The sequence below is a fragment of the Echiichthys vipera genome, assembly GCF_963691815.1.
Source record: "Echiichthys vipera genome assembly, chromosome: 4".
Taxonomy (NCBI): Eukaryota; Metazoa; Chordata; class Actinopteri; order Perciformes; family Trachinidae; genus Echiichthys; species Echiichthys vipera.
The window spans coordinates 16,184,601-16,200,906 of record NC_139829.1 but is presented as its reverse complement, the minus strand read 5'-3'; the positions used below and the strand labels follow the sequence as shown (position 1 = coordinate 16,200,906).

Here is a 16,306-nt window from a genome sequence, read left to right as displayed (position 1 = left end):
ACTCAAAATAATGATATAAGATGTTTATCAGCTCACTGGATAGTTGCTGACAGATGTTGAGTTGTGTAGAAATTCTTGTGTATTGAATGTGGGGGTCTAATGTTGCTCCTCTCCTAGTGCATAATATGTCGTATTTTTCTTGTTGCTATGGATTATAATTTGCATTGTTGGCCAGTATTGTGAGACAAGCAGACGTTTCTTTCAGTTGTCAGAATTTGATTTAATAATATTTGATTATGAAAGTTTTGTTATGCTTTTAATAGAACTGAACATATCCCAACCTTTCACCTGACCTGTTTACCTTTGGAAACAACAAACTGATTTAAGTCCCTGTTGAGTGAATTTGAATATATGGTCTTAATTGCAAACATTTTTAAATGAGCCTTTGCCTACATGAGATGCACATTGGTGCCAGTTTTCACCAAAAAAACTCCTCATATTTTGTAGATTAGTTTGAAATGGTTTTCATCAGATTGGAGATAATCATACACTTAAAAGTTCTCATTTTGCTTTTTGCTTTTACTTTGAAAAATAACTTTTTACACAGATTTTACACTAAACCAAGTCGACTTAAAATACTGGTAGCTGGTAAAATTTAGTGAGAGGAAATCGTAAACCTTATACAGATTTTAATAATGCCGCCTCTGAATAAGTTAAGTACTCACTAAATCAGGGCTCGAAATACTTTTTGTTTATGCATTGGTGCATTTAACTTTTAAAACTACATGCACCAGTTTTTTTTAAATACCGTTCTGCAACTACGAATACTTATTTATTTGTATGAATAAATATTACTGACTGAATTATGAAGTTGGTACATTTCAATCGCCAACTTTCCATGGTTATAACAGTTAAAACAAAATGTATTAAAATATTTATTAAAAAATATACAAAAGCACTGAAATCCCAGAGGTGTGGCCTGTGTAGTGATACAGTTTGATATTAAATTTGAGTCACTGGGTCACGTTACATGGAAGTTAATGAAAACAATTTTTTTAAATAGAATAAGCACCATCAGTAAATCAATGGGTCCCAAAGTATATTTGCTCACTTCTTTGACTACAGACAAAACTAATAGAGAGCCATGATCATTTATTCACCTCCTCTGCAGGACTGCGGACCTGTCGTGCTATCTTCTTCCAATGACACTGTGTGTCCTTGTTCACCTGCTGTTAAACAATCTGTTGCCTTTGCTTTATTCTTGAGGAACAACGACCTGGCCTGACTGCAGGAAAGCATTTGTTGTTGAAGAGCTGTCATCTTTTCCCTGTCTCTGTCCTCATGAGCCTCTACATTCCAGTACACATGCTTGTACAGTATACTACACAAAATGACAGTGGAAACATCAGAACAGTTGCTTTAATGTATGTTTGATGATTTTGATGTTGATTCTGCTTATTCTTATTTGGAGCTGATTGATCGATGATTGATTTGAAAACCAATCAATCAATCATTGACTTTTCTTAATATGTATCTTGGCCAAACACTGCATGTGTTTACCATACTTTGTTTGCAGTGTTAAATATTAATGTAGACTGACTTAATATGCCCCTGGAATACATTGTGCCTGCACAGATGGCAGCATACAGTGTTCTCGGCTGTCAGGCTAGAGAAAGCCTATTGCAACATTAACACCCCTATATGACCAAGCCAGGGTTGGACTGGACCCCCCTTTATTACCATGCACCACCAGTGTCTTAATATTCATCCATTTAAACCTTGAAGAAGAAGAAGTTGTTTCAGGAGGACTCCTTACAAGAGAGAAGATACATCCCTTTGAATAATTTGATGTAGCCTATTTTTTTGGTCTTGGTTATGTGAAAGAACATCACAAGATAAATTAATTTAAGACAGTACTTAATTCAAGAGAAATAAGACATGCATTAAGAATATTTGTATTCAAAGAGGTATAGATTTGTTAGATTACAGTGTAATCGATGAACTTTTATACATTCAGAAATAAGAGTATTATTCACTGAAGTTGAAGCCTTTGAAAAAAACAACAACAATCATGTTAATTTAAATTACTAAATCAAAACAATGTTCACAGACCGGCCACAGATCCCAATCCAAGAATCACTGCTTTATGAAACACAGATTCAGAAAGTTTGTTCTAAGCATTGGCTTTTGAAAGGCACAATATGGTTGAAAATAACATGTAATTGTATCCCACTAAGCTACTACAAATTTAGACCTCTGTATTAAACGGTAGAATAACAAGACAGAGGAACAACACATTACACATAATGCATTGGAGGTTTCAGGTCACTGATTGTGGGAGTTCAATTTTTCATGAACCCATAAAAGATGCTCTTAGGAAGGACCAAGTGTGCATTGGTCAGTGAGCCGTATGTTTATTACCTGCAATAATTTTAACAGCTTTACTTTACTCTTGTCAACACTTAAATAATGTTATATATTTATGTATTCATGGGCCCCCATGTTCTCTATATTTGTCCCATATGTACATGCAGGGGAGTAACTGCTTTGCTAGGTGTTAGGATGAGCTACCCGGTCAACTTGTCTGAAGTAAACACTGTTAGCCCCTATTACTTTCAAACTGTTCATGCATATGTTAGTCTCTGCAGTGTATATACTGTGTGGACTGTTTTGGGGGGGGGGGGGGGGGGGGGGTCTGTTATCAGGCCATCTTATATTACTGGTAAACCTATGTCCTACTGTGTATATTAGCTGTGGTGTATGTTCAGGCCACCTTCGGCCTCTCCTCATATTCATCATCTACTCTATTTTCCAACTTGACCATACTTTACTAGTCCTGCTCTAAAGCCCTCATCTCCTCTACCCCTCTTTAAATGGTGTTTCTCACCAGTGCCATGCCAAAATAGGTTCAGGCATGCAAGAAATCTTACCAATGACAACTATTGGGTCCAATGTGAATTATCTGCAATCCGTTTCATTTTTTAAATCGATTGTCATACCTGTCCACAAGGATGTGCAAGTAATCATATGAACCGACTAAATACGTTTTGTTTTGTGAAACGGTTTTAACTTTGCCTGACAAGTTTTTTCAAATTAATTGGCTCAATTAGCAATAATGTCTTTCCTTCTTCCCAAAACAGGACACACACTTAATCTTACACAGAGTACATAATCACATTGATATTCTGAGTGACAAATTGTTCACTCAATGTGCTCTTATGATTGTAACACCAAACCTATTAAGCAACTGAATGTGTCAGTGATGGTTGTTTTCTCTATGCTCCGTGAATCAAGAGGCCATTAACAGTTAGAGCCATGGTACCACATTTGCTTCGGACTCCAGCGTGTACACACTCTTTCGAGAAAAAAAGTTAATCCTTTGCACTCCAGCCTCCTGTGTATAATTGTCTACAAATGGTCCAAATTGCTCTGTGTTTGGTAGTGTTACCTTGAGGGCATTTTTCCTTTTTAATGCATCACCGCATCAGTACAAATGCCTTGTGTTTAACTTTTTCAGGGGTAATTATTTTTTGAGGTTGCAATGCTGAGTGTGTTAGAGCAAAGTTATTCCTTTATGATGATAAAATGTTCAGACCTCTTTTTGTGTTCTTCAGCAGCACCCATTTTTGTCCCTTTGAGTTTTTGTTTCTACTGTAACATTTATCTAGCTTGGGAACGAGACAAAACTGGCTCATGTTTCATTTGCGCTGGCAGGTACGACTGTCTACCCACTCATTCAGACACATTTTCAGCCAAGATGATGACTGACAGAGTAACATCATGCTTGAATGGAGTTACCGAAACTGCAACTAAGTGCAACTTACCAGGCTCAAAAACCCAGATCAAACTGTCAAACTGAACTAAATCAAAGTACTGCTACTGCATAGCCTATTTCTCACCTATAGTACAACTAGGTCAAAACAGACTGAGCGCCACCACAACTTGCATGAGTTGCTCTGATTGGTTGTAGGTCTATCCAATTGTATGAGGCATTTTGCTCTGCAGCATTGATAACACCTCTTGGAAATCCAAAATGAACTGAGAGGTTCTGTGAATATGCATTTTCAGGCAATGCCAAGTTACATTTATCCCTAGGTTATGGTTCTATTATAATCCTGTTTGAATTTAGCGTCATGAGTAACAGGTCTTACCTCTTTGCTCCTGCTGTTGTTGAGTATAAATAAATGAGGTTTTCATAAAAACTTTCTCAAATCCATGTATCACACCACAACGTGGTATAAACAGCAAATCAACAGGTCCCAACCAGCACTGATATTTAAAGCTTCACTTATGAACATGAACTTATGCAGCAAATGTCAGACAAACACCAGACACAAAGTAGAACATATTTAATGCTGAAATAATGATATTGCAGAGGCAACAGCATGGTTAATAATTTAGCTTGTAGTTCTTTTTAATAGGTTATCACAACCTCTTATTGATGTTGGCAGATGGGTAGCCACTTGTTTTTTATTAGGGCATATAAGCTGTTGCTGCATCTTCATTTGTTGCATCATGATCATCTTGAATTGGGTGGTTAATAAAAAAAAAAAAAGCTCATCCAGTAGTTTTTTCTTTTTAAATCACCATAAGTCACTTTTATAATTATTCTTCCTGTTGATTGAATTCCCTTTTTAGCATGCAAGAACACAACTAGATGTACTCAATAGGAGGTTTTTATAAAACATCTGAAGCTGCTGTAACATAGAGCTGCCTTATTCTTAAAGTTTACTTTGTCCTGCACTTATATTAAAGATCAATGGATATACAGTGCTTGTTAAATTCCCTCGCCTCCCCACAGACTTTTTAAATATGTTATGTTTACATAGCAATAAGTGACAGTGGACGACATTAAGAATTTCTAACAATCTTTAACCACACACATTTGATGATTACTATCCATCCAGTATGCAATGCAGTCCAAATTTGGTAGACCTCTGAACAGCCTTGTCAGGATAATTAATTAACTGATGTCTCTCTGCCTGCTTTTTTTCCATTCCTGTATGCATTCATCAATTAAACCCCTTTGTCCAGTTTGGTAATGTGTTACATCTGATGTTCTGTTTCAGAGTTGAGCTCCGAGAACCTGCGCACCTGCTTTCAGATTGTTAATGCCTACTTATACTTGTCCGCCACAGACTTCCTGCAGGTGAGAGACAAACATGCGTACTTGCATATAATCCTAATAAATTGTACGGAACTCCCCATGCTTATAAGTTTTTTTTTCCCACAGAACTATGCAGAATCATTGTGTCAAGCTTTCTGTGATATGCTGAAAGACATCACGAATGAGGGACAGGTCCAAGTGCTCAAGGTACTTTCACACATATTACTTCTGTTTATTCGGTCTCTGTTGCCTCAGGGTTTATTTTTTCATCCTCCTGTCTTAAGTTCCATCGCAGTGTTTGTTTATTTTGTCTGTGTGGTCCAGTGAATAGCAGGTGCACTAGAAGTGGCATTAAATACTCTATACACAGACACACAAACAGACACAGGCGGTCCTGTTTTTGAATTGACATCAGGTTATTCTAACTAATAATACATTTTTTGAGAAGTGAAATAGAGGGTACCTCGAACAATCAACAAGACAGGGGCCATGTTAATGCCATTGATCACACATCGCAGAGAACAACCTTATTGATGGAGTCCCTCAGGGTTTAGTTCTAGGGCCTTTCTGTGATTTTGTAGTCAATTTTGTATAATAATACAAAGTGAAATCAAGCCTCAGGATGTTACCATGGTTTCCACAAAAGATAATTGAGTTTGATTGTTTCTTTTACTGGCAAATGTACCTGTATGTGTTTTTCAACTAGATGATGGACCGTCCCTTCTAAATTGTAATTTCTCTTGGTTCACTCTCTTACTTTCAGTTAGTACGGCATATGTATGTACATGTCAGTGTGCACATGTGCTATTTGCGCCGCTTCATTCATATATGTATGCAGGACGACCATAAGAACATAGAGCTTTAGTTTTGTAAAGCTCAGTGGTATTACTGCACATCTGGTTCCTGCTAATCCTTTGTTTTGAGGAAGAGAGCCAGCAAACAATAAACCTGTCAACCTACACAATGTGAACACAGCAGCTCCCCAAACATGGGCACCCTGGGAACAGAGGGATCCGAGTAATCAGCATGCGTTTCTTTGAAAAGTTCATATGCATGCAAACTTACATAGACAGATATAGCCCCTCACTGTTTGTCTCTGTGCTCTGCGTTTGACCTTTTGAGTTAAATGTTCTCATTTGAGGAGGCTTTCATTTGAAAAAATGCCATTTGTAATGTTACAGGGTTACATCGTGATGTTGGTGTGGTCTGGATAAATGCTGTTGTCTTATAATGGGAAGACTAATGAGAATGGTTCAAATCCAGTCCCTGTACTTTCAGATTATTTTTCTTAGCTACATGTATATATGTTATACAGCTCAGGTATTTTTCTGAACATCAAAGCAAACACCTCTCTAAAACTGAATAGTATAACCTTTAAGGAGGTATGATATATTGCACGGCTGTTGTATTACAGTGAATTCCATTAGTTTTAGCTAAGTTTACCTTATAGAGTGCCAAGTGAGTGTACGTCTGCATAGGTGCACGTTTCTGCATACTATGGTGCCTCTGCCACTTTATCTTTTACTCAGATTGTGGCTTTGTTTTTGTAGCTGTTGAATCCATGTGTTCTATTTATTTTAGTTTTAATACCTGAGAGAGAGCTCATTCAAATATCTTGGGGAAACTAAAATGTAACCTTGCCTACCACATACTGTAGGTCAGACCCTTAATTAAAAGACACTCTTTCACTATCTCTTGGAAAAAGAAGCTCCTGCTAACTCCCTTCTGCCACTGTATGTCCTCCAACACTATGGTGTCCTTACATTATCCTGGGTTTGACCCTTACTGTCTCTCTTTTGGCACACACCCTCTCTGGCCCGAGTTGTCCCTGTCTGTTCTTGTTTCTTCTGGCTACTGTTCCTAACTCCCCTCTCTAAGTACCGTCTCTCATCTTCCCATTCCCTGTGTCTTGGCAGGTGGTAGAGATTGCTTTAAAGGTTAGCCCCATACTGGGAGCCCACATGTTCCAGCCCCTGCTGCCAGCTGTCTTCAGAGGTATTGTGGACGGTGAGGTGAGTGTTACCTCAACATCTTGCACAGATCTGGACCTTGATTATAGAAAAGGATTGAAACCCATTGAAGATGTGTTTTGGTGCATTTTCACACATTTTCCGTCTTTTGCTGAATGTTTAAACATTTACCTTCTTTAACCTTCAAATAGTCTCTTAAGGGAAGTCTCCTGCTCTTGCATCTTCTTTCAGTTTGTCCTTTTCTGTCACCTATATAGTGGTAAATGGTGGTATATGGTATCATATATGTTCTCATTCAGCTCAGTTAAGCTTCACAGGCTACCTTTGAAGGATTCTTCTTCGTCAGTGGACCTTTGCTTTATGTAGAAGCATTGTGCTTGGTTATGTTTCGACAGCCGCATTAGTGCTTGTGTATTCACTTTGCTGTGTGTGTTGTACAGAGATATCCTGTGGTGATGTCAACCTACCTCGGAATAATGGGCCGCCTCCTGCTCCAGAACTCCAGTTTCTTCTCATCTCTGCTCACGCAAATGGCCTCTGACTGCAACCAGAAGGTGAGACTCAATGTCCGCCCTTCATTTCTGACTCCACAGCACAGTGCCTTTTATTGTGTGTGAGAGATATAACTGCATAGTGCCTGTTAAAAGGGAATCATTCTGACGGTAACATATTGAAGCCCTAAAGTTTAGAGTTGTCCTCCCGTCATTGCGAAACTCTGACATTATTCTTTTTGTCCGATCTGGAGCAACATTGACTTTGCCTTGTTTTGACACTGCTGCCGTTAGATAAAAAAATGAAAGCCCTAGAGTTGTCTCTCCATCATGCCTTTCCTTTTTTGACGATAGAGGACAAGGCAGGGAGATAAATGATGCAGGAAAAACAAGGAAGGTCAGTTGTTGACTTTTATGACAATGGTAGACCTATATTTTTAAACATTAAACAACAAAAAAAAAACATCAGTAGTCTGTTCCTTGAGTTGCCAGAATGTCATTCTTTCTTGATGTCTTTCTATATTTAATTGCTCCTCTGTTTGTCTCCTCTTTCTTCCTCTATATTCACCAACCGTATCTCTCCTTGTCTTGTCCACCTCTCTTTGCCTGTCCTCGTCAGATGGACCAGTTGTTGGGTAGTGTGATAGAGATGTGGGTCGACCGCATGGACAACATCACTCAGCCTGAGAGGAGGAAGCTGTCAGCGCTGGCTCTGCTTTCCCTCCTACCATCTGACAATAGGTGAGAAACATTTGCAGGTCATTTATGTGCAGATGGGGCTTTGAGCTAGTGAGAAGTGCAAAGCATCCACAACTGACGGAAGCTAAATGAGCCGTTTTTATCAAGCTATATTTTTCTATTTCTGTGAGTTAAGTTTGTGCATCCACTTTTGACTGTCTATATGTTATTATTTGATTATGTTTGGGAACAAAACTAGCGGAATTGTAGTGGATTATCTTGCACACAAACTACACCAGAGTATGTAAGTTGGACTCGAGTCCCCAAAAGGGTGGCTTTTTAAAAACCTCTGTGCACACATGACATCAAAACCCTCACATTTGTTTACTACTAACAGACCTAAACCAACATGTTATGTTGTGAGATAAATAATCCTCTTATTTTGCCCCAGTAATCACACATTAGGCTGATATCTACACCTAAATGTAGCAGGTGCACAGGAAGGATACTCAATTTTTTATTTTTTTTTTAAAGTTCTCCACTTGACATCAGAAGAGTTTTCTCATTTTCTATTCTAAGTGAAATTTCTCTTGAAGTAGTTCAGATGAGTCCCTGTCAGGGTTTAATGTTAAACATTTCTTATGATGTCCCATCACACTACATGGTGATGCATGTTTTTATCAAGATTTTGGGAAGCTCAGTTTTCTGCAATTGAGATATGGTAATCATAGACTTAGACAGGCATGAAATCCTTTGTTATGCCTCCAACAGCAGGCATTTTTTATTACTTTACTCTGGTGAACCAGTCAAGAATATGTCACAGGAGAAATCCACTGTCTTTAATTAACCTGAAATTTGTGCCTGCTACATTAGGGTCTGATAATTTGTCCATAAATTGTTGTTGTCCTTCCTGCATATCATGTAACATAGTTTACACCTGAACTGTCATTCAAATAGCACCTTTCCTGTTTTCAGATGATTGCGTCGTTGTTCACGAGTTTCATATAACCTTGTCATAGACTTTGACAGATGTTACTTTTTCACTTTACACGTTTCACAGATTGATTTTTATTAGGCCTCCTTGCCGGCGATAGCCATGGCCGGAGGCATAATACTGTATCTCAGGTTGACAGTCTGTCCCAATCCTGTGAACACAATATCTCAGAGACCCCGGGAGAGAATGACCGCACATTTGGCACGGCTGTCCACTTTTGCTCAAGGATCGACAGATTAGATTTTTGAGGTCAAAGATCAAGGTCACTGTGACCTCACAAAACCTTTTGTTGGCCATAACTCAAGAATTATATACTATTTATAGCAAAAAATCACTCAAATGTCTAATAGTATAAAAATGAAGTAATGACATTTTATATCAAAACGGTCAAAGGTCCACTTAACTCTGACATCAGAATGTTCTGCAAAAAATGCTTGTCTGCACGTTATTCAGTGCCACGACTCAGGAACAGAAGGGGAGACATTTGGCGGGATACAGAAATGGTGACACTAATTTTGACACTGAGGTCATTGTATATATCTGCTCTGCTGTGGGGTGGAAGATGTGTGTGTAGGATCAACATTTCACCAAAAAATACATGGTATAACTTTTATTAAATTCCTTCAAAGTCTTCACTACATATATAATGTAAGTCTGGACAGACATGGATGTAAATAGCAACTTCACTGGTTAGCGGAGGCATACAACCTCAAGGTGGCCATTGTAGTTGAGTGTGTCAAATACTTTTTTCTACTTGGTGATGGTGCATTAATGCATCCAAAGAATGAAACCTGTTTGTATTTTGATGAGATGTACTACTTACTTGCTGAAACTTTTGTGCAATCTAAGGACACTAGAAAGTTTCATTTTGTATTTAATATGCACAGCCATGTGGACATTTTTACTGAAGACTGCTTAAGTCATCAGAACTTGTTCATCCTTTTTATTCCAGTACTAGTTCATCATCAGTGACAGCAGCAAAAACAAGGACCTTGAGAAATCAATATGCACATCTTTATTGCCTGGATCTGCTGTCCTCACATTTTGTCTAATCAGGATTATAACAATAATCAGGAGTGTCTTTGCAGAGTTGGTACAGGGATAGTGTTCAGATAAATTAAATATATATATCATAAACTTTTTGCCTCACCAAAGATTTGTTTAGTTTTTATACTTTATTAAGAGAATGTATCTGCTCTGTTGTCACAAAGCTCATAAAGATTAATATTTACACCTGCTATAGCTTGCGTACTGTATATGCATCGGTATGTGTAAGTGTGTGTATTCCTTTTGTTGCATGCAATTGTAACTTAAGTATTCCTACTAAATCAAGCTATTATCCAAAGTGAGAATATGCGATTCTTTGCATCAGTAGTTGTTTTTATTCATACATATATTTTTAGAAATCTTTAGTTGTTTAATTGTTTATCTGTTAGGCTCATTTCTTAGTGCTGTCATTAGAATATTTTTTTGTATAAGAAAAAGCCTCGAAATGCAGACCCCATGCCAAGGTTTCACTTTGCTAATGCTAGGGAAGTAGCTATATTGAAGAACTTTTACCAATCTTAAATCCTGTCATGAGCTTTGTGTTCGCCACTTACACCAGCAAATAACTTCTTCTATTTAGGGTCGACTCTAATGATTCAAACTTAATGATGCTCAACAGCATCAAATGTAATCAGTGATGCTTATTTGAAATCCATTTGCAATAAGCTTACAGTAATTGGAATATAAATAAAAAGGATGAAGAAAAGTATTTAATAAGTATTGTCGCATGTGTCATTGCCTCTCTAAGGTGGAAAGCTTTTGCCATAGACATTTAATCTTAATTAACACAGAAGAAGTCTGAATATTATTTGAAATTGAATTGCTGTGGATTAACACACTGTGGGGTAGAAATTCACACTTGAAATGTAATTTCGTGTGCAGCCATTACAGGTCACTGTCCTCTAACTCCCTGCTGCCTCCTTTTGTTTATGAGGACAACACAGAGACAGTTCATGATTCATTGTCTTTGCATCTTCAGATCATATTTACACTTACATTGATTTGAATGGCAGGCATGAAACAGCTAGCACTAGTCAGCCATTAAGAAAATCACTGGATAAGTGTTGGGTGGGTAGAATTAGAATTGACAAACATGTTTAAATGTGTGATAAGGGATCCTTGATACAATGCTCACATGCAGTGGTTGCTATGGCTGCCATGGACTTTTAGGAAATTGGGGGCAGAGGTGTTCAGTGATGTATTTAATACTCTCGGGATATGAAATGCATAGTGAAATGTCACTGACTGGAAAGAACAGCTATTAAATATTCACCTGAACAAGTTTCTGTTCTTTTAATAAATAATTTAAAAATGCCTACAGTATTTACTAGTTTTAACTATATATTGTTTTCTGACTTGTTTACTGTGACATCTTCTCATATATACTTGAGTGTACATTGATTGGAAAAGTACACATTTTCTCAAATGCCATTTTAGAAAATAGGACTATAGTGCGAAGCCATGGGCTGGCTAGATCATGAATCCCCTATTGCTCTGGCTCAATTTCAAGTGTTCAGTCTTGATGGTAATATTTACAGTATATGTGGCTATTCCCACTCATCATAGGAAATAAGAGACAGGTCTATGTCCACTGGCTGGGTATGTATCTGCCATGCAATGATTTTCTTTTCTTTCTTTTTTTTTTGCTAGACTTCATGTTCAGTGAACTTTATGCACCATTGCCTGGGGTCCACCTAGCCAAGTACTTGAACTGACAGAACTTTTGATGCATCAGTGCCCATACTCACACAAACTCACTCTTTGTGTCTTTGTATTATTTTCCCTTTTTCCCTGCTTTTTATTCCTATTGACATGGGAGACCCCACTTCTTTTCCAGTACTTTCAAAGAATAACTCAAATAATTCATCAATGACTTCTGCTTGTCTCCAAGCCTGGGTGGGGGGTGCTGCAAGCAAGCCTATTTTAATGATCTCCGGTTCAGCAAGCCAAGGCTCCGCAATGCTTCTTATCTGGTAGAATCACCCTAGTGGCTACTGTACATGTACTGTGTATTTTAGACTCAGCAGGAGTCTAAAATACTGACTGTGAAGAGACAGTAAGCCTCATTGATTATTCAGGCTTGCATGTGTGAGACAATAAAACTGCATTCACAGCTGGAAAATCATGCTTATTATATATCAATGGTCAGTGCAATGGGAACACATTTTTAACCGTGTGATGTTTTTTTAAATTTTTTGGCTTGATAAATACAAACAGAACATGGTGAGGGTTTGATACATACAAACAGAACATGGTGAGGGTTTGATACGTACAAACAGAACATGGTGAGGGTTTGATACATACAAACAGAACATGGTGAGGGTTGGATGCATACAAACAGAAAATAGTGAGGGTTTGATGCATCCAAACAGAACATGGTGAGGGTTTGATACATACAAACAGAACATGGTGAGGGTTTGATACGTACAAACAGAACATGGTGAGGGTTGGATGCATACAAACAGAAAATAGTGAGGGTTTGATGCATACAAACGGCACAATCTGGACAGGTGTTCTATGATGCATGTTGATGGATGGATAAATACCCTTTTCTCAGCTTAACACTAAGAAAACAATGACCCACGTTCACCAACCTTTCTTAAGAAGAATTGTCTTCTTAAAACCAACTTAATCAGTTTTCGCAAAGATTCTCGCAATTTTACCAATTTTCTTATTTGGGATTTAGTTCTTTGGTAAGAACAAATTCTACACACACAAGCATGCTTAAACACATTTGAGTTCTAATATGTTTGTGAAAAATGATTGGTTAGGGGTAGGGATGTCCGATAATATCGGCCCACCGATATTATCGGCCGATATTGAGTTAAAAATGTAATATCGGGAATTATCGGTATCGGGTTTTTACAACCGATGTTAGTTCTGTAGGCTTCAGCATTTCCGAGTGTACCTGAATGCAACACGGGCCGTTTACAGGCGCGTGCTTGATGATGTATAACAACAACACGCTTCACTCGTAGGTTGCTAACCGTGGCTAACAAGCTTGCTCTCCCGGTGCATGAGATGTCCGTGGTTTGAAAGTATTTCCAAGTGTCACCTACTAACAGTGAATGTGCGCTTTGCAATGACTGCAAGGCGTTTTGGTTATGAGAGGAGGAATCAAGGCGTCTTCCTTTAATACATCACATTTGATCATCCACCTCAAGAAGAATCATGCAGAGTTATACGCTACATCTGTGCAGCAAAGTGATGAAAAGAAGCAACAGCCGACACCGAGAAACAAACTTTTTCTATCGTTCAGGATGCCAGATTCACCAAACGTGTGGAGTTCCTCGAGCCCCGTTATGTCTGTATAACGCCCAGTCACAAGTATTTCTCAGACCAGTGTTTACCCGAATTGCACAGCATTGTTTACAGTCACGTCGAGAAGCTAATTTCTGGTGCTCTATCCGTTAGATCCAATACAGGTTAGCATGTTGAGCTTAACTGCTAATTTACTGATAGTATTATTTGCCAAGTTACGGCTCTGTCGTTACTCAGTCTGGAAAAAGAAAACTAAGTTTGTTTACTACTCTGGACTGAAGCTATGCATCTTCCTTGTTGTGATGTTGTCTGTAGTGTTGTTTGAGGCAAAATATTCTCTCTAAAAACACAAACAAATAAATGAATGGCACTTTTTTCAATAACTTATTTTGTACAGACTGTGTTTACATTTGAAAAGCCGTGTTGCATCTATGTATGTGGGGCATCACAATAAAATTAGGCATATTGTGTTAATTCCATAATAGGTGATATCTGATGAATTTTGGTGTAAAAAGGCTGCATATATCGGTATCGGGTGATATCGGTATCGGAAATTAAGGGTTGGACAATATCGGAATATCGGATATCGGCAGAAAAGCCAATATCGAGCATCCCTAGTTAGGGGTTTTCTTCACTTATACTGTTGCATAATATTGTAGTATTTAAATCTTTTGTTCGCATAATATTTTTGGAGACAGAGCACATCATGGAGCAGAGGGCTAGAATAAAATCCACAATGCTGCAGTAAGAATCCATGCTCAGCACATGGGGCACACATTCTACCAGCTGAGCTAACATGCACAATGTGAGACTGTTCTTTTGTGTGCATTATTTTATATCCACTACTGACACTACCAAATACAACAGCTCGTTACCTCCTCTTCAGAACAGTTTTTTTTACGTTTGGAGCCCCATATTCCACCCTGTAAACTTTAGATTGGGCACGCTTGACTTAATGCTCTCAACTTTTCTGTTTAATTTCTCTGTGTTTTATGGGGATGGGGGGAGTTTACCTATGCTTATCAGGAAAAACTTGCACACACATTTAACAAGGAAAGCTCCCCTGGTCCATATGTGGAAGTGTCCTTGGGCAAGACTCTAAACCCCGAATTGCTCCCCGTGCTGCGCATGGGTGTGTAAATGTGTTGTGAATGGTTAGATTAGATTAGATGGTATGTAGATGTCCACTGCCATCTGTGTGAATGGGTGAATGTGACAAGCAGTGTGAAAGCGCCTTGAGTAGTCAGAAGACTAGAAAGGCGCCATCTAAGTACAGTATAAGTCCATTTACCATTTACCAAGGAAATGGATATTCATTATAAGAACAGGTACAAATAATTCTGTGGTTAACCTTCATGAATATGACAGACTTTTTGTAGGACCTTTAAGAAAAGATGTAGGAAAGAAATGTAGGAGGATATTGAATAGATTTGATAAGATATAGAAAAAAAATACACCCAAATTTCTGGTGTGTCTTCGAAACAGAGGAGGAGCTCTCAATTTGTTACCACACGCTCGTGGCTGCAACAAAGGAGGGAGATGTACACCAAACGTTTTACACATGCTCTTGGTGGTGTGTGTGGCTGTGCTTCACAGTACAACCTAGCCGCATGGCATGCATACTACATCGAATTCCAAGCACTTTTGCTTCACTGTATGCATGCACGCAGGTTTCCCCCCAAAGATGCTTTTCTAAATGTGGAATAACAAGAGAACTCAACACCACTTTGAGTTTCCTGTGTAGATCGTCTCTGTCTAAACAGGGCCTGACATGCTGGTGCCTTGGCAGGCTTAAATACCTCAGAATCAGCCAGGTGTTACCAGTTAGGGCAATAAGAGCAATCACAACTCAACTCAACCTAGCAAACACAAGCGAGCACACAGCACTAAGGACTCTGGGCTTTCACAATGGCCTTATGTTTATTTGACAGACACTTTATCACTTTCAGTGTCACCACGATTTAACCTCAGCTGTTGCTCTCTGTTGTCCTTGATGACTATTTGCTTTGTTTGCACCGATACCAATCTCTCTCTGTATGTCTTTCTCACACATAAAAAAACAGCTGTTGAATTAATGATCTGTGCACATTTAAAAAGCAGCTCAAGGCCCATTTAAATAGACCTGCTTTAGTTTGGTTTATTTTAATGTCTTTTTTTTTTTTTTGCGTTGTTTTCTATTTTACGCACTTTTTTGCCTTGTGTTGGAGAACTTTATTACGTCTGTGCTTGAAAGGAATATGAATAAACATTATTACTATTGTTATCATCTCATGAGTAATGATCCTGTGTCGTCTGTTTGTTATCAGTGTGATACAGGACAAGTTCTGTGGCATCATCAACATCTCTGTTGAGGCGCTGCATGATATAATGACAGAAGATTCTGAAACAGGCACCTTCAAAGAGTAAGTATGCATATTTGTTAGTAATTCAACAAGCAGAAAACAAATACATACTTTTGAAAAAGCTGATTATTGCATGGATTAAAAAGAAACCAACCTCAGATTTTAAATGAATGATATGAAAGCAGTCCCTTACTCATGGAGTATGGGATGTGCTGTCAGAGGCGGAAAAGCATGAAGTGGCCCAAAGAAACGCATGCTCACTGTAGGAGGACACACTAACCACGGCCTATTCCTCTCCCCTCTGACTGTCTGTCCCAGTAGCATGGTGCTCATTTCTTAGTGGATGTTAAGTTACATGCAGACACATTTTATCTACTTTCAAAAATACTCAGCAACCTCCAAAAATGTGTCAGCGGTAAATGAACTGTAAAGTTGGGTGCAAAGGATAGTCATTATGATTCCAGTGATGCATTGAA

General features: G+C 38.4%; 1 protein-coding gene across 1 annotated transcript in view; it reads left to right on the top strand.

Moving 5' to 3' along the window:
- The window catches only part of ipo11 (importin 11), a 111,327-nt gene that overhangs the window by 70,628 nt on the left and 24,393 nt on the right, over positions 1–16,306 (top strand). Inside the window, exons 22-27 of the mRNA XM_083912127.1 lie at positions 5,010–5,089; positions 5,174–5,254; positions 6,964–7,059; positions 7,458–7,571; positions 8,128–8,249; positions 15,795–15,890. Coding sequence (XP_083768253.1) covers positions 5,010–5,089; positions 5,174–5,254; positions 6,964–7,059; positions 7,458–7,571; positions 8,128–8,249; positions 15,795–15,890 — 589 coding nt within the window. The remainder of the gene's footprint in view (positions 1–5,009; positions 5,090–5,173; positions 5,255–6,963; positions 7,060–7,457; positions 7,572–8,127; positions 8,250–15,794; positions 15,891–16,306) is intronic.